Source organism: Mus caroli, chromosome 16, assembly GCF_900094665.2.
Source record: "Mus caroli chromosome 16, CAROLI_EIJ_v1.1, whole genome shotgun sequence".
Lineage (NCBI taxonomy): Eukaryota > Metazoa > Chordata > Mammalia > Rodentia > Muridae > Mus > Mus caroli.
In genome coordinates, this window is record NC_034585.1 from 33,973,019 (window position 1) to 33,991,753 (window position 18,735).

Here is an 18,735-nt window from a genome sequence, read left to right on the forward strand (position 1 = left end):
AAATATTTAGGTATTTTTCACTTTGAAAGAAACAAACTGTGACATGATTCAAGGGTAGGTAGGACTCAGGTCCTCAAAGCTCAGGCCAGGCGACTAGGCACTGCTCATGGTGTCCTGGGGGCAGCACTTACCCTCTCCCCCACTTCAGTTCTCTCAGCTGCTTGAGGAGAAGAACGTCCTCTCCACCCAGCTCAGTGACGCCAGCCAGAGTCTCCGTGAGAACCAGCACCACTACAGTAACCTCTTCAACCACTGCGCCATCCTGGAGAAGGAGGTGCAGAGGCTGCAGGCGGTAAGGCAGCAGGAGGCTGGGGAGGCGGCAGGAAGAGGGGAGTTATGGTGGGTGTGGGATGATGCCTAAGCAAAATGACCAAACAAATTCCTAATGACAGGAGTACAGTGTTCAGTGAGATGGTGGGACAGTAGCTAGGGACTGTCCTTTCCCTCTGCTGTGAACAGGGTTTCAGCTTGCAGACATGCAGTGTCTTGAGAGCTCCCCTCATAGCTACTAAGCTGTTGTTTGTTCTAGGGGCCGCTTAATACAGATGTTGCTCCAGGAGCACCCCAGGAAAAGAATGGAATGCACCGAAAGAGTGAACCTGAGACCACAGGAGAGGAGCAGCCAAGGTAGGAGGAGCAGGCCGCACCCTCCAGCATGCCCACCGTGTGCAGAGAAATTGGGTGGTAGACCAGAGAGGGTAATGGGAATGAATATGACCAAAATACACGTTATCTACACCTATGGAAGTGTCGCAGTGAAACCTGTTGTGTGTGATCAATGTATGCTGTTTTAAAGAAATTGAGTTGTAATCTTGATGGAAATAGAGTTCATCGTGCACACTTAATATGTCCCGTTATCTGACTGGTGTCACAGGAGTAATGGAGAGATTGAGGGGAACAACACCCAGCAGATTGTGTGAAGGACGCAGGCAGCAGTTCTAACACAAGCACATATACACACAACACTATAAAGGCCGCAGTTAAAACTGTTCCGCCAGTCTCACATCTTCCCGTGGGTGTTGTTGCTCTATCTGCCCTCTCTGCCTCTGTGTTAGTCTATGTGTCTAGAGACACACTTCCAGCCTTGTGAAGATGTTTTAGAGACTGGGTGCTACATCAGTGATGCCCTTCATTTGCCTTTTACCCAAGCTTCTCTGAAGTCCAGCAGCAGCTGTGCAACACTAAACAAGATCTGAGCGAGTTAAAGAAGCTGCTGGAAGAAGAGCGAGACCAAAGGCTGACCGCTGAGAATGCACTCTCCCTGGCCAAGGAGCAGATCAGACGGTAAGGTGTGGGGCGGCCCCTCCTGCTCACGCCTCAGCCTCCTGGCCTTGCTCCTGCCCCTTTCTGTGGCCAGGCTCAGGGTGAGTTGACATGGTCAACTCAATGCCCTTGACATGCTCAGACGATGATTTCATTATATCGTCAAAAAGCAGGGCACTCCTGGAGTTTCAGAGGCCTGTGCCTTCCTGGACGGTAGCTCCTAGAGGTTGGTAATATGTTTACCATTCATATTACACAAGGAAGCTGTGAAAGGTGTCTCACTTTAGCCCAACAACTATGTGAGTACATGTTGGGTTCTTGTGTGTCTGTGTCTTTGTGTCATGTGGGGAGCAGGGAGACAGTGTCCGAGACCATTAGATGTCTTGGCTTATCATCACTCTCTATTTTATTCCCTTGAGACTCAGTCTCTCATTGAACCTGATAGTTGCCTTTGTTAGTGACCAGCGAGCCTTTAGCCATCCCCCTGCCTCCATAGTGCTGGGGTTGCAGGTGTGCACAGTCAGGCCAGCTTCTACATGGGTGCTGAGGAGCTCAATGCACATCGTCATGCTTGTAACACAAGCACTGTTACCCACTGGGCCATCTCCAGGGCCCTAGTGTCAAATTCTTTAAAGAATCGAATAAATGCATTCTCATTACCTTATATGCCTGATACCCAGACCTTTGTTTGTTTGTTTGTTCAGTTTTGAGACACAGTCTCTCTGTGTAGCTCTGGCTGGCCTAAATCTCAATTTGTAGACTAGGCTGGTTTTGAACTCACAGAGATCCACCTGCCTCTGCCTCCGCCTCCCGAGTGCTATAATTAAAGGACTGAGGCAGCAAACATAGCTAGCCAACTGAAATTTTACAGAATGTAACCTAAGGAAGAATAAAAGGCCCCTTAAGAAACAGTGTGTGACTGAAGCCTGACCTTCCCCTGCCAGTTACAGGTTTGCTGGTACCTTCATTGTGTCTGCAAGAGCAAGCCACTGTTGTCTGATGCCTCTCCTCAGAACAGATGGTGGTGCCTTCCCTGGGGAGTAGGTCTTAGCTGAGATTTCTTGTTTTCCTATCCAGTATATTCACAGCTGTTGTGTTTTCAACACCTGTGTAAGTAGCTTTGAGCATGGGCTCTGCAGGAGCACAGTGCAGCATGGTGTAGTGGCCTTGCAAAGATTTCCAGGCCTATTTGTTCATGGCCGTTTCTTTGCCACTTACGAAATTGTTTAGATCTATGATACCTGGCCCCTGAGGTTAATCCCCCCATCTGGACAACTTGAGACAGCTTAGTCAGGATGACTCTGGAGCCTGTGTCTGGACCATGTCAATTAAGGTTAGCCCCTCCCACTTTCCTTCTGCTGGAGAGCGGAATGGAGAGCCAGGTGACAAACTGAGGATAGGCCACCGAGACCCAGTTCAGATCAAGGCATTTCTGCTCTGCGGAAGAAGAGAGTGGCCCCCAGACAGAGGTAGTAGTCAGCTGATAGAGTCCCTGTGGGGAAGAGACACTCACAGTGAAGACGTGTGGTTTGGGGCTGATGAGTGATGAGCTGTGGCCTTGCCCTGTTGTCCTCGGAGGCCACTGAGCGATGGCAGCGTCTCGTTAAGGGAAAATTTCCAAATGAAGTAATAAGCAAATCAACAGAAAGTAAAACAGGAAGCTACCAAGGCCTCTAGAGCCCTAAAGAATTTCTTGAGTGCTTTTGCCTATTATAAGTTTAAAAAAAGGAAAAAAAAAAAAAAACAAAGGTGCCAGTTGTGATAATGCCTGCCTGTAGTCCCAGCCCTGGCAGGCAGAGCCAGAACTGTAAATTCAAGGCTAGTCTAGGCTGTATACATCCCTTCCTCAACAAAAAGGAGGAAGGGGAGAGAAGAGAGGAGAAAGGAGTGAGCTGGGTCAAGTGTGGCATAGAGAGGGAATGAGGAACAGGGGTCAAAGACAAACAGGTACTGGATTCTGCTTCCTGCCTGCTGGACAAGACTCTAACCAGCCTTTGAGCAGGAAGCACTCAGGCCAGCATCCTAAATTGGCAGTCCCTTTACTACTGTGAGGGCCAGGACCATGGGAAGAGCCTTTGCTGCCAGTCCCCTAGGCCACCTCTCTGGAATGACAGGAAGAATCGCATGCAGGGGACCCATGTTGTCTGTTTTTCCTCAACACAGGTTGGAGCATAGTGAATGGGAATCGGCCCGGACTCCTATCATGGGTGCCTGTGGCTCTCAGGAGCAGGCGCTGTTGATAGATCTCCCAGGCCATAGCTGTCGAAGGGTAAGAGGAGGACATGGGATGGGCTCTGTGCCATGGGAATGGGCTTCTGGTGTGGAGGTGGGTAATGGGGTAGGTTTCTAGCCGCTGTGGAGACTTGTCTCCCAGGATTGCTGGTGAAGGGGAAGAGGTCTGATTTTCCTGTGTTTTATTTGTTTGTTTGTGCGTTTCAGACCCGGAGCGGTGCCGGATGGAAGCGGGTCGTGCGTTCACTCTGCCATTCCCGGACCCGAGTGCCACTGCTCGCAGCCATCTACTTCCTAATGATTCACGTTTTACTGGTTCTGTGTTTCACGGGTCACCTATAAACTTGTTACTTGACTGCAACTCTGGAACTTGTAATTCCTTCATCTCTAGTGTCAGGATTGTCGATTCCACAGCAGCCTTCTCACTTTAGCCCCTCCACCTCTTCTTGGAAAGTGCCTGTGAAAACAGAGGTGGCTGTGAGGACAGGCAGAGCCTTAAAGCCTGCCGCATCCGCTCTCCTTAAACACTTGTGCTTGGTCTGAGCAGCTTCCCAGATGTGCTGTGCTCACTGCTCTTCAGATGTTGCAGATCCACATCCTGTGTGGTCTTGTAGGATGCTGAGGGAGGCCTCCCAGCCATGCCAACAAGCTGGTTCCAATAAACACAGTAATCTGGAATCCAGTATCACTTTTCTTGGTAACCGGCTTTGTCTTGTGGCCTGTATTTTCTCCTGCCTCAGGATGAATACAAAGTTGTGGGCGTGTGAGGAGTCTTTGAGACTCAGGTGGGAGCTGGAAGGCTCCCAGGCTTCAGTTGTTGGATCTCAGGGAGGAAGGCATTTTCTTCCTGCCTGTTGCATTGCCAGCGGAGGGAGGGTTTGTTGCTGTGGATTGTCAGGACTGGACCCCATTGCTTATGCCTTCAGTCATATGTAGACTAAGATATTAAGTGGCCGGTGCCTTTCCTTGCATCAAAAGGCAGGAAGAACTGACGATGGACAGACAGCAAGGTTCGAATTCTATAGTCCTATTTTCTGGATGTGCCTCCATAGAGGTCCTAAGACGGTATCCAGAGGCCAGTGGGGCCATGCCAAGGTGAACTGGAGTCAGGACTGAATTCTACATCACAACTAGTCTCAAGAACTACTGAGCTGCTACACCGGTGTGCTGGTCCTTGGTTATTCTGTCTCCAACGCCATTGTCACCCACCTCTGGGCACCTCTGGGCTGAGGCAGTGGAATGAAAAGACAAAGCACCTGGATCCAGAGCTGAGAGCAGTGGCCAGGAATGGATGGATCCCACCGTGTCGGTCCTCCCCTTCACGGACATGATGTGCTCCCTTCCTGTTCTCACTCCCTAAAGAAGAGTGAACTGCTGGACTCACTGATCAGCCCTTTGTTCTGTGGTGATGAAAATTTTAGTCACAACATCCCAAAACCTTAACTACTGTAAAATAATAAAGTTATTTTCAGAATAAGGAATTGTGTGAGACTATCTGTTGGCACAGATGTTACATGCCTGTGTTTGCACACTATGGGAGGGATGGAGGAGTGGCTACTGGAGGAGAAAGTTCTGAGACTCCTTCACCTCACTGGCCAGCACCACATGGCTGTGAACATCCTTCTAGCCTCAGCTGCTGGAGCCAAAGGAGATGAGGTTCAGATTAGAAAATCCATCCTGAGATTGGGTTAAAGGAGCAGAACCATAGGATGTAAATTTGTGAAGCCTTGTGGATAGTTCTGAGAAAACTCTGAAAGTATTGGACCACCAAGTATGGTGGCACTTGCCTGTAATTCCAGCACTGAGGAGGCTGGGGCAGGAGGACCATAAGTTCAAGGCCAGTCTTGTTACATAGTAAAAGCTAGCCTGTGCTACATAGCAAGAGTGTCTAAAATAACAAGCTCTCCTTGAACACAGTGCAGAAGGAGACTTTTCATAGCTAGTGCAGGTTGGGTAGACATCATGCTCTTATACGAAGTTGCCACTTGGGAAAAGCTGACCCAGTATCTCAAGGTAGAAGAGGATTAATGGTGAACCTGTTCTCTTTGGCTTCTAAGCTCCCTGTATGTCAGCACTGTTCTGCTCAAGGGATGAACATGGGGTGTTTGTAAGGGGGAAGTGAGTTTTCTTGGTGTCATCGCTGAAGTTCTCTGGTTCTCCAGAGAACTGCATTGCTGTGTGGTGAGGTACAATGTCTAGCCCTAATTTAAGGCTACCCCTTTCTACATATTTCTCTACTATAAATAGCTTTATTAGAATAAATAAAGTGTTCCACGTCTAGAATCCCCTGGGAAGTGACTTTAGACGCTTTCTGTTGGTACAGAATGTTCCCTTCTGTCTAGTTTCACCAACCTGGGACCCTCGTGGAGTTCATTCTCTGTAAGCCAGGCAAGTCAGAATCCACAGATGACTGGGATAAGGAGAGCCAGGCTCAGATGCAAAAGCAAATTTTTAGTAGGATTATTTTTCAGCCAGAGATCCTTGGAACTTTATTTGCATGGTCTTTATTGCCTGTCAGTGTTCCAGGCTGCCAGAGGAGCCATGCTTGGGGCGGGGGTGGGTGGGGGATGGGGGGNGGGTGGGGGTGGGGTGGTGGTTATTTGAAAGGCAGCCAGTAAAAGCATAGCAAAGTTCTCAGTGACCTTCACATCAGAAAGGCTCTATTTCATTGGCTCAACAAGTCACCTGAGCATGTCTTGACTTGAAGCTAGAAGGGGAGGGCTGCAGATGTTGACAGTGTAGAGTATGTCAGAGTTCACTTCACCAGCTTAGAGAAGGCCAGTGGTCAGATCTCTATCAGTGAGCTCAGACTCCACACAGCCTCCCATCAAGCTAGGGAGTTTTCTCCCTCCACGTCCTGCCACTACCTTCCTCATGAGTTATATGTGAGTCTCAGGTACTGCAGATAGCAAGGAGGAGAAATTGACTTCCCTTCAAAATTCACATACAGATCATTTTCCCACTAAACCTTTTTTTTTTTTTTGGATCACTGCAGACTACACACACACACATTTTCCCTTCCTCAGACCAGGCTTCTACAACAGTATTGTAGCCCAGGGTACCCCTAAGTGCTGGGATCACAGAAGTTCACTACCACACCTGCCTTGTTCTGAATTCTTTTACTATCTTAGATGCAACTGTCCTGTGAAGGACACAGAGCAGTCCTGCAGCATTCTTGACTGTGCTTTAACTGATAAGGGATGTGTCTCCACGGTCATTTTTATAACTTTCCCGTGACCTGAAAAACTTTGCAAAAGACACGACACAGAAACACTTAACCCTTCTAAGTACTCAAAATATAAGGAACTGACTCAAACTTCAGGAAGTAGCTGTGAGGACAGTGTGGCAGGAAATGACAGAAAACCTGAAAACGGAACTGAAGCAGCTGCTCTGTTACTTACCCTGAAGTGGCAGCCGCTGGAGGGGGTGCCTGGTGTAGATGTGAAAAGCCGTAACCAGGAACCAGTAAAGGTGGGTGCTCTGAGCTGGGGGTTTTGTGAGGGGTTGGGAGCGCAGGGAAGTATGGAAAAGAAGTCTACAAAGCACTTAGTCCTTGTTAAGGGAGGTCTTTACTAATAGGTGCTGAACTCTTGATGGCCCTAAGGACTGTGTGCAGTGGTTGACAATGAACATCTGAGGATGGGAACAAGGAAATGGCCTGCACTCGGGGAGCATGATTGAGCACATATCTAGAACCCTGGGCCCAGCCAAGTATGCCCTGGGTTCTGTTGATGATCTACACAGCCCATTCTAAAGGGTGGCTGCCCCAGTGTGCTAACCTGAAGGCGACCCATGGAAGATGAGGACAAAGTGTGCCTTTGTATGGCCTCACAGGGACACAAATGCCCATGGGAAATGTAAGGGGACAGGATTTAACCACCAATGAACACTGGTGCTGAGCCAAGTGCTTTTAGGAGCCAAATGCAAAGATGATTGTTCTTTGTATGTAACTTTGTATGTCTGTGGCGATCCCAGAGTGTTACAGAGGGAGCTTTGGATCAACTGTGTTAACCCCTTAATTACTTAACATTGGGAAACAATATCACAACAATCAGTGATTTGCCCAAGGAAGTTGATATTGATGGATGGCTTAGTCTAGTCTCTGACTAAGTAGTATAGACTCTGTCATGTGACAGACAGGGGTCTCACAGGGGCTGTCATATTACTGCAGTGTCCATGGATCTCTCAACTATGGATACCATAAGTCAGTCCTGTCATCAGGTATTGGATGTGCCCAGCATTCATTGCCTGTCTCCAGCCTCCTACTTTAAGTTAGCAGCTTTCCTGATTAGTAATCGACAGTGCAAGAATAGTAAGTTATTTTGCTCTTAAACATGAGCGTGAGGGGTTGATGGGAGAGATGGGCTGAGACCTGGAGAATAGGGCAAGATGAGACCATCGGACCTCACTGCTTCCTCATTGCTCATAAATGTATTTGACTTCTCCTTTCCAGTTTCCTTCTGTTGTAGAGTAGCCTAAGAGCCAGGACATGTCAAAGTGAGGCCTTAAGCTGTGGGTCATAGGTTCTCTTTATGTGTCTTACCCCCTGTTAGTAGTTAATACCAACTGGGGGAGGCACAGATGTTCTTAATAGCTCACAGTGACCCTGGCCACGGTAACTCACCACTCCTTCCCACATCTTTATTTAACCTATCTTCCTCAGATGTCTTCGGGGCTAATCTTCTAGAGGTTATTATAAAATGTGGGCAATGATGGAAGCTTCCAGATGGGTATAGAAAGTGGAGACTTGGGGCCTAGATAGGCAGAGCCTTGGGGATGAGTGGGTAAAGGTGTCTCCTTTGGGAGAGCAATGAGTACCAGGAAGCTCTTTGGTGGTGGTGGCACCTACAAAGAAGGATGGGCAGAGTCTTTGAGCCAGGAAGTCCCAAAGGCTACCAGACCAGATTGGTATTGTCCCTTGTTACCTCTCCTCAAAAACCCACAGTGTCACCGGACAGTTCTTCCTCACACCCCTCTGGCAAGGCTCAATAAAACACAAGTGTCCAGTGGGACAGTGATTGACACCCAATCAAACTAGCATTCTCCCAAGACTTTTGTAACGTTTACTTAGTTGGTAAATCTCACAGTGTTTCAAAAAGAGGGAGCTGTTACATTTTACGTGTAAATACTTGTGTCTTTAGATATAGTTGAACATTTAAGTAATAAAAATAAAGCCTTGGTATTTTCTTCTTTCAGCTAGTGTGAGTAGTTCAACCAGTTTGTCCCACTGGTGACCTACAGCGGTGCAGTGAGTGACCAGTCAGTCCTACAGTGAGTGTGGGGCAGTCTTCCACAGACAGGGAGAGCATTTTCAATGTAGCTAGGCAGATTATAGACAGGAGGGACACTGGACTCATTTATGTCCTGACAGCTAAAAAAGAAGCCCTGGAGAAATCTGAGTGAGGTGCCACAGCAGTCCTGTGGTAGGTGTTGTATGACCACTGGTCACCCCTACAAGCTGTGGACATAGTGAACAATCCCAACACTTTGACAGAGATTGTCGTGTGTTGCCTACACCTCTACTAAATTTATTTCCAGATATGGGTGGGCTACTGATTTATCTTAAGATAAATGAGATGAGAAAGAGCAGAAGGAAACATTCCATTGCTCACGTAGTCAACTTTAGCATCCTTACCAACCTTCCTCTCAATTATTTTTTTCCCTCCTAATTATTTCCATCATCTGGTACCCTCAGATGTGGAAGTCTGTAGTGGGGCATGATGTATCAGTTTCCGTGGAGACCCAGGGTGATGACTGGGACACAGACCCTGACTTTGTGGTGAGTATGGAAGTAGCTTTGCTTGGACAGTGAAGTGGTCAGGAGCACCTCAGCCACTCTGAGTTTTGACTGGACTTAGAGAGATCTATCTGAGATTAAGACAGTCTTTGTGGTGGGATGGATTGGCAAAACCAATAGATTTTATTAGTAGGGATGTGTGATTAGCTGATGTTGAGCATAGAAGGGGATAGGTGTGGGTCGTTTGATAGTGCCATTGGAGGACTGTGTGTGTGTCAAAAGAAGAAAGGATGGGTGATTCAGAGTAAGCAAGGACATGTCTAGGATCACTGGTTTAATTTTAATTTTCATGTGGCTTTAAGATGAGATAAATGCAGCCATGAGTGAAAGTAAAGACAAGAAGCATCTAATACAGAGGGCATAGGGCGGTGTGTGTGCGTGTCAATTGGGAGGCTCCCTGCAACAGAGCACATTTCTCGCTGACACTGTTGCATGTTGTCTCTTGTAGAATGACATCTCTGAGAAGGAGCAACGGTGGGGAGCCAAGACCATTGAGGGCTCTGGACGCACAGAGCACATCAAGTAGGTGCCAAAGAACCTGATGGAAACCCTGCAGGCTGGGGGCTCAGGGGGGGCAGAAAGAAAACAGCCATGGCTGTGGATCTTTGCATTTATTTATTTTTCTAGAATCTCTGTGTACCTAGTATTCCTATGGCTCCATGCGTTTTCACTTTATCTCTCTCATCACCCACATATTATTATGTATCTTTTATATATAACAGCTCTGTCACTTTGGGGGGGCAGGGCAGTATCAACTCTCTCCCTTTAATAAGACATTAGGTAGCAGAGAATTGGGCATAAATGCTGAAGTTCTATAATGCTATCTGTCTGTCATATATCTAGCTATCACCCATCTATACCCTATAAATTATGTATCAAATGCCATTTCATCTAAACTTTTACAAAAGTGTAGAACATGTGTAGGGTGACTGCCAATGGGCTAAGAAGACGTCAATGCTGGGTGTGGTCATACACACCTTTAATTCCAGCACTCAGGAGGCTGAAGCAAGCAAGTCTCTGTGACTTCAAGGCAGTCTGGTCTACATCATAAATTCCAGGCCAGCCAGGAGACTGTCTCAAAAAAGGAAGGCTTCAGTAAAATGTCCAGGAAAGGAACTCCTGCATAAATGGTGTGTTGAGGACAATATCAGCTCTCATACTGGTACAGAGACTTGAGACACAGATTTGCATTTGACTACTACTTGATAAAAATTGGGAACCATTAATATTAATGTAAATAAATATGACATTTGGAGAAGCTGATGACTAAAACCATTTTAGAAATGATGTTTAATCTTCAAGACAACTTTCTTTTTTTCTGAAATTATTATGTCAATGTAGCCCAGGTTGTTAAGTTTTACCTAGTCTGCATGAAGTCCTGCTTGTTCCCAACACCAAATAAATTAGTTGTGGGGGTTTGTGCTTATAACCCTAGCACTGCATGGTGGAGGGAGGTGGCTGTGGGAGAGTAATGAATGCTGAAGGCTCAGAAGTTCAATACCAAGGCAAGCCTGGGTTACAGTGCATGAATTATAATGTGTTAGTGATAAACTCTGAGTTGCCAAGAATGCATTGGTGCTTCATTAAGAAAAGAAATAAAAGCACTCTAAGCAAGAGACAGCCTAGATACTTCATGCTCTCTGTGTCTTTCTTCCTGTCTGTCTTCTGTATGTGTCTGAATCTGTTAGACTGATTGAAGACTGGATTGTGAATCTGTTTGTCCCCATGTCACTGTGTGTCTGTCTGTGTGTGACAGCTGTGTAACTGTGTGTATCTGTACCTCCCTACAAAAAGCTCTGCTCTGTCTTTATGGAAAAGCATAGAAAGTATCATACAGGGGAAAGAATGATGGATACTTAACAGAAATCTTTAACCGAGTTTTATAAGCAATAAAGTCACTGGCTCCAATTGACCCAGATAACAAATGTCATTGTTGATCAACCAGTATCCATAAATGGTTGCTTTCAACCTCTCTGGTGGGTTTTAGGAAGTTGCTTCCAACTTCTGCATTTGATGTTTTTAACAAATGATGTACATGCATTACTCTGGGTTGGGGACGTGGAAGAGAATGTAACTTAAGATTGTAGCTGTGCATTACCTTTGGTGTTAAGAACTGACCACATGGCAAGTAAGTCCCGTTGTTACATTGTTCTCTTAAAGCAGGTTTAACAGGCTAAGTGTTAAGTATTGTCAACTTTGGTTATGAGGTCAGGCAAAAGATTCAAAATCTTAGGATTTAGGGGACTTTTTTAGGATATTACATCACCACAATACATGAGACTGTTTCAAAAAGAGAGAAGCCAATATGGGCATATCTAGGATTTTCTATGGAATCAATATTCCATACTTGGTGACTGAGAGATTCATACTGCTCGTCCATAGGCTAGTCAGGATCATCTAACCAGGACTGTTGGTTCTGGGTAGCCCCAGGCTGCCATATTTTAGGATCAAGGCAAATACAGTGAATGACATAATATGGGTGAAAGTTGGAAAGTCATGAATCGGCACTTCTAAACTTGGCAAGATTAAGTCGATTTTCCACTCCATTCCAAACTCCTCCTTCCACACTCTGACAATATTTTAGACTAATTTCCCCCTAGATTTTAAGAAGTGTCAGTGATGACCACATTGCAGCAGCCACAGACTTGGCACAAACTTGTGTAGATCTGGAATGTTTCTGAACACAGTACAGACCTAAATGGTTTAATGTAAGTAGCTATACTGAATACTTTTTATTTATTTATTTTTATATGTATGGGTCTTTTTTCAGTATATGTGCTTATGTACCATGTGTGGCTAAGTTTCCCATGGTCAGATCCTCTGGAGCTGGAGTTACAGATTGTTGTGAGCTGTCATGTGGGTGCCGGGGATCAAACCCAGGTCCTCTGGAAGGGTAGCCAGTGCTTTTAACCCCTCAGCCATCTCACCAGTCCCAAGTGAATGTTACTCTTAAACGAATCAAGCAATTCTGGAAAGCTTGTAGAGTGACAAAGAAAAAGAGCAGGAACAAGGCGCTTCCCAGACGCTCCCCCGAGCGCTCACAGATGAAGAAGGTCAAAGCTCTTTTCTCCTCTGAGTGAAGCCCCCACTCTCTGGTGTTCTGGGAAGTGCTGACCTGAGAGAGCACTCCCATGCTGCTTTCCCTCCCATGTGTCTGCATCTTGTGTGTCAGCTAGGAGTAGGACATTTTAAGGACTACTTCTAAAACCCTGCTGTGAGCCGGTGGGAAGAGCTTGCGTTCTGAAGATTTTTATTTCGTTCCCAGCTCTGTCATCACTAGCGGTGTGAACTCAGTCACAGCTAATGTCTTAGAGGCCCATTTTATTAACTCATGGGGATAATGACAGCTACTCTGGATTTAGAATCCAATGAATAGTACGTGTGCCTGACTGTCTGCTGGCCCTCTTAGTACTACTTAGCACTTTGGTTCTATCTATACGCTGTTAATGTAGATGAGCTTTATCTGATTTCTATCCCCAAAACCTAACACAAGTGTGCAACAGCTGATAACTTCCTACTTCCTAAATGGCTTTTAATCAAATGGCTGTATCGCATATCACGGTACACGTCGTTTTCACACGGTGGTGGCTCTGCATATCTCCTTGTTAACCTAACCAGATCTATATCCACTATAGTAAATGGTGGAGATAGTTTCACAAAAGCTTGTTCCATTCCTATTTGTTAAAGCCTTCTACACGTGCAAAAGCCTGGACCCTGCTAGGAATGGGCTAGGTGACCTTGGACAAATCTTTTCTGCTCTCTGATCTTCAGTTTTCCCATCTAGATCAAACAATCCTCGGGGGCATTTCAGCATAAAGTCTGTAATATCCTTTGGATGGTCCCACTAAGCCACCCTTGAAGGCCAAGAGGAAATCACCAAGACCCTGGGAGTGGAGGGGAAATTGGAGAGGAGAGTTCTTGCCAGACTGAGCTGACTCAAAACAGGAAAAGGAAGTGACTGTGCTTCTTGGTAGGCGTGAGACCCGCCGCCCCCCTCACCACTATGTTTCTTTTTAGGTCAGCCTTGAATAAATTTAGTCTGGGGATGGCTTTCTAATTCAGAGACCAGCTTAAGCGATTCTACCGTCTCTTATCAGTGTATAGAGAAATGACCCCACCCTCTCTCCTCTCTGTGTTTGTCTATGCCTGGAAGAGGAAGAGATCCTTACTACCCTCAACCAGTAATCCTTAAACTCTCTGTGGGAGAGGACAAATGCTTTTGTCTGCTGTTTTCCTATTATCAAATGTATGATAGATTGATACATTTGTGTAATAAAATATAACTGATTGAAAAACAATGAGGAAGAAAATACGAGCACAATTTTTATTTTGTAATCGACAGATACAAGATCGCCACGTAAGACTGGTGTACACGTTTCTAAAGTCAGACTTTTGATTTTTATCTGATTTCATTGTGGAAAAGAAGCAGGTCACTGTGAACAGTGCTGGGGGATTATACTGGACAAGGCCTTTGGTGCATCCTGAAGTCTTAAGATTAGGTTCCAGTGAGAAATAGCTGTACCTGCCTCAGGGGCTTAACCAATATTGTGCCCTACAATTTTACACAAAGTGCAAATAAAGAACTGCAGAGGACCGGGGACTGGTGCCAGCTCTGCTATGCCAGCACCAGGGCAGTAAAGGGAGTGGTTTCACCACTCTGCTGTCGTTTATCCATATGCCCGGAGATAATAGTCCTGCCTCTCCTTACCTCCCAGGGTTACCTTGTGAAGAGCCGAGGCTATGCCATGAGAACAAAAGGCCTCATTGTTGAGTTGTGGCTTGTCATGCAGTCATGCATGTCTATTATAGATGACGATGTCATTCTGATAGCACAGAAAAGTAAGGTATTCATTCTTGAGTTTAACAATTTGTCTAAGGCTATAGACATAATATAGACCAATACTAATTTGAATTCAGCTCAGTCTGAATCTAAGGGCTAAGTACTTAGCCACTATGTCATATTGTTTTCAATAAACATAATTTGTCATGTCCACAATTCTCTTTTGAAATGCAATCTGAATTCCCGTGATCAACTGCCCCCTTTCCCTAAAATCGCTTTCCTCTTTAAAGCCGCTGAGTATATTATAGTTTGGTTTTAACAAGATGCCATACTCACTGCATAGGCGTGGACCTCTTTAGGAGTACATAAAATCCATCATTCCTTTACTACAGCTTATTTTTAAAACTCAGTGCTGTCAATGTGTAATAATTATAAACCAATAGTTCAGTGAATTTTGATAACACTACAAGGAACCACCAATACAGCGAGGACAGCGAAGATTTCAGTCACCGCTCACGGTCCTGTGTGTGTCTGTAGTCAGTGCCCCTTGCTGAGGATACAAGCACGGACTTATTTTCCATCCATGTGGGATAGGTCCTAGGGTCTCCCTAAAGTTTCAGTAAATGACTAGCAAAGACTGTTTGTCTCTTTTGTGTTGGTTTTCTTTTATTCAGCAGGTTTTTGAACTCTGGCTAGAGCATTGTATATATTGGTCTTTTATTTCCTGTTACTGTCAAAAAGTATCTATTGTGTAGCTATGGTACCATTTGATTTATTCATCGATCTGATGCTAGATATCGAAATCTATTCCAAAAATATTATGAGTGTTTGAGCGCATCTCTCTCCTTTGACATATATTTTTATATTTTCCAAGGTATACTTAAAGATCTAATTGCTTATTCATGCAGTCAGTGAGTGTTTAGCCTTTTAGAAACTACCAATCTGGGCTGGTGAGATGGCTCAGTGGGTAAGAGCACCCGGCTGCTCTTCCAAAGGTCTGGAGTTCAAATACCAGCAACCACATGGTGGCTCACAACCATCTGTAATGGGATCTGACGTCCTTTTCTGGGGTGTCTGAAAACAGCTACAGTGTACTTACATATAATAAATAAATAAATCTTTTTAAAAAAAGAAAAAAAAAAGAAACTACCAATCTATTTTCCAAAAAGAAATTTGCCCATAGTTCATTTCTACCAGAAATGTATGTGTTCCACTTGTTCCGTGTCCTTGTCAGCACTTGTTATTGTTGGTATTTTGAATGTTAGCCACTCTGTGGGTATGCAGTGATGTTAATTTGTGTTTCTTGGGTGAGTAAACCTATTAAGCATTTTTCATGTGCTTCATTTTCATGTCTCTTCATCTATCTTCTTTCTGAAATGTCTGTTCATATATTTACTCAGTTTTAATGTACTTATCCTTTTATTGAGTTCCCTGTATATTTTAGAAACAGATCTTATGTAAAATGAGTATTCTATAAATATTCTTCCAAGAGGAATGATTGCTTTTTTAATTTTCTAGTGGTATTGTTTGAACGACACAAGATTTGAATTCTGATGAAGTCTGATTTATATAAAAAGATTATTTTATCATTAGTGGGTTTTTTGGTTTATTTTTTTTTGTTTGTCTAAGAGAAAAACTTTACCTCAGAGTTGTAAAGATTATCTCAAACATTTGGCTCAATTTAAAATTTTATTTTTTTTTATATTTATGTGCGGCATGCAAATGAGTTAAGGTTCTTCTTCTCTATGGATATCCAATTTCCAAACACAATGCAAACTCTATCTTTTTCCCACTGACTTAGCAGATTTCTTTGACCTTCTGTATGGTTGACTTCTAGACTCTGTTCTGCTTCCTTAAGCAATGTTTGCCCTGACAGCACACTACCACAGTACAGTGGTTGTTATAGCTGTGTGCTAAGTCATTGAAATGGAATAGGCCTCCAACTGCGTGCTCAAAAGCTTTTCCTACATCCCAGGATTCTATAATTTCATACATTTAGAATTAGCTAGTCAGCTTCTGGGAAAGAAAATGCCTGTTGAGAGTTTGCCTGGGGGTCCACTGGAGTTGTAGGCCATTTAGAGGGATAGGAAACATGTTGGTGGTATTGAGTTCTCCAATCTATGAACCCGAGGCACTCCTCTACTTATTTAGATCATCTTTGAGTTAGTTTTTCTGAAGTATTATTCAGTGTTTCAGTCTTAAATCATATTTCATTAAATTTGTCCTAAAGTATTTCATGTTATGTTATGACTATGATTTACTTTTAATTTCTGGTCTTCAAATGTCTGCAGCTGGCAGATAGAAATGCAATCGACTTTGATAGTAGCGACTCTGTATCCTGAGAGCTTAGTCGTTCCAGTAGCTTCTTTGTGGATAATTTAGGATTTTCTAAACATATGACCATATTGTTGGTGAATTAAGTTTTTATTGTCAGAACTGCTCCGCTTTATGCCTTTATTGCTCCTGTTTCACATTGGAAGCTCTGAATTTTGCTAGATTCGCTTGCTCTGTCAATACAAGCCATGTGAAAACCTAAAGCAGAGACACTGTGTCAAAAGTCTCTTAGGTGTGACACTTGCCACTCTGAATGCTTCCCTGTATCCCTTCCATCTGTCCACTGTCTCCATGTGTGAGATCTTCTGTGTCCTTGGAGCCTAGCAACGCTTCACACTCAAAAGCTGTTTAATTGATATTTATCAAATAAAAAGACTATATAGTAAGAGCCATTTGGGATGGATTCAGCTATATGATAAAGAAATTTATAAGAAGTTGGATTTTCAGCTAGGTGTGGCTACAGATACCTACAAGAAGCGATTCTGGGTGGAAGAGACTGCTTCTCAAAACAAAACAACCACAAAAACAAAGTAAAATATTTTGGGTTTTTTTTGGGGGGGGTCCACAACATTTTCATTTAGAAACTGTCATCTCTTGGTACAGTTCCCTGATTGGCCATAATTCTGTTGGTACAGTCCCCTGATTGGCACACAGTAATAGGTGGATTTGCATATTTGCTCAGTTGAAAATGTTTGTCCCAGGCCCTTCTTTTCTCGCTTGGATTCCTCAGTTGGGGACCTCACACAGTCATTCAGAAGCTCCTGACGCCCGGTCCTTTTCAGACCCTGGCAGCCCCGAGGCTGTTGAGCTGACACTGAATCTTTGCTTCCCAGTTACCCGTGGGGTCAGGTGAGGCATGGGAACACAGGGTGCAGCCAGCACTGGGATCCAGTTCATCTGATTCCTCTCCAGCTCTCTAAAATTAACCACGGCTAAAGCTGTAAGGCTTTTTAAAAGCCTTCAGTGAGATTATCCCACTAGACCAGCAGATGGGTCTAATCTTCCATGAAAGGAGAAGGTCTCTCCTGTGACACGGCCACTTTGCTCACTTTGCCTGGAACCAGTTTCTGCTGGGCCTGAGCTAGGGGAGTCCCAAGGAGAGTAACGACCCCCAGACCCTTGCTAACTGCAGAAAGCTGGATCTCTAAAATTTAGAGTTCTCTCCTCTAGATAACGCTATACGGTCCCAGGAGTCCTTGCAATGTTTCCCAATTTGTGAACCTTCGTTGTCTGTCATTTGTTGGTACAACTGCCGAGCTGTCAACTCATGTCTTCAGGATGTCTACCCTCTTAGGTCTTGCAGCCTCCATAGTAGTAAGATGGTAACGAGCTTAAAGTAAGCAAGAGGAGTGGGTGTCCTTTGCTGCCTCCAGCGTCGTGTACTCTCAGAGGCAGAATCCCAGTCTCAGTTATAGGAACTTGAAGCTGTTCTAACAGATAATGATGAGTGGGCTTTGTGGCTTTGTTTCTGTTTGTTATTCCCAGAAATTATCAGGCTTAAGTTGGAGAATGTTAATGCTTGATAATAAATAAATAAATAAATAAATAAATAAATAAATACACAAATACTAATAAATTTACCCCAAACTACATTTCTTTAAGCATCAGTCTTAATGACTGTCACTACATTATTGAAAGGTAGCATTTTAATTTTCTAAGCTATTTTCCAAGTCCTGGGCATATGGATTAGTTGGTTTTCTATTATCTGTAACGTTTCAATCATTAGACATTAAGCTTTGCCATATTTAAAGTTATTTTGGGGGGCAGACTCTTAGGACAGGAAGGAATGTGTAGGCTGGAAGTTATTTGCACATCTTTATGATTCTTGAGACAGACCGCCTAATTGGTTGAAGGCAGGTCTTTTGTTAACATAGAGGACTCATTGGTCCTGTGACACACAAGTTATGTTAGTGAGAAAAGACAACAGACAGCAGGATCTTAGCTTCTCAAGAGCGTAAATCAGGCTATGTTGCTTGTACCAACCTCTTACTCTAAGCCTGTCAACTGATACATTCAGGGACTCAGAGTTTTCTACAAAAGAGTTCCATTTTCTGAGAAGCAGTCTGTCGATCTCCCTGACTGCAGAGAGTCTAAGGTATGTGGTTCCTTGCAGCATCCACCAGCTGAGGAACAAAGTGTCAGAGGAGCACGACATCCTCAAGAAGAAGGAGCTGGAATCGGGGCCTAAGGCATCCCATGGCTATGGCGGTCGGTTTGGAGTGGAGAGAGACCGGATGGACAAGGTGAGTAGGAAGGGAGGGAGCTTCTTTAAAGAAATAAAATAATGGGAAACAAATTGACTCAATTGTTGGCACTTTAAAATTTATCC

General features: G+C 44.4%; 2 protein-coding genes across 11 annotated transcripts in view; both read left to right on the forward strand.

The window, feature by feature from the left end:
• Positions 1–4,973, forward strand: part of Golgb1 (golgin B1) — a 56,767-nt gene extending 51,794 nt beyond the window's left edge. For all 10 annotated transcript variants that reach the window (XM_029470605.1, XM_029470601.1, XM_029470607.1 and 7 more), the window contains 5 exons: positions 149–292; positions 530–627; positions 1,150–1,284; positions 3,427–3,532; positions 3,703–4,973. In XM_029470605.1, coding sequence (XP_029326465.1) covers positions 149–292; positions 530–627; positions 1,150–1,284; positions 3,427–3,532; positions 3,703–3,837 — 618 coding nt within the window. In that variant the 3' untranslated portion in view covers positions 3,838–4,973. The remainder of the gene's footprint in view (positions 1–148; positions 293–529; positions 628–1,149; positions 1,285–3,426; positions 3,533–3,702) is intronic.
• Positions 4,974–6,869: 1,896 nt separating this feature from the next.
• Hcls1 (hematopoietic cell-specific Lyn substrate 1) overlaps positions 6,870–18,735 on the forward strand; it is a 28,330-nt gene continuing 16,464 nt past the window's right edge. Inside the window, exons 1-4 of the mRNA XM_021185119.2 lie at positions 6,870–6,966; positions 9,191–9,274; positions 9,741–9,814; positions 18,520–18,649. Coding sequence (XP_021040778.1) covers positions 9,191–9,274; positions 9,741–9,814; positions 18,520–18,649 — 288 coding nt within the window. The 5' untranslated portion in view covers positions 6,870–6,966. The remainder of the gene's footprint in view (positions 6,967–9,190; positions 9,275–9,740; positions 9,815–18,519; positions 18,650–18,735) is intronic.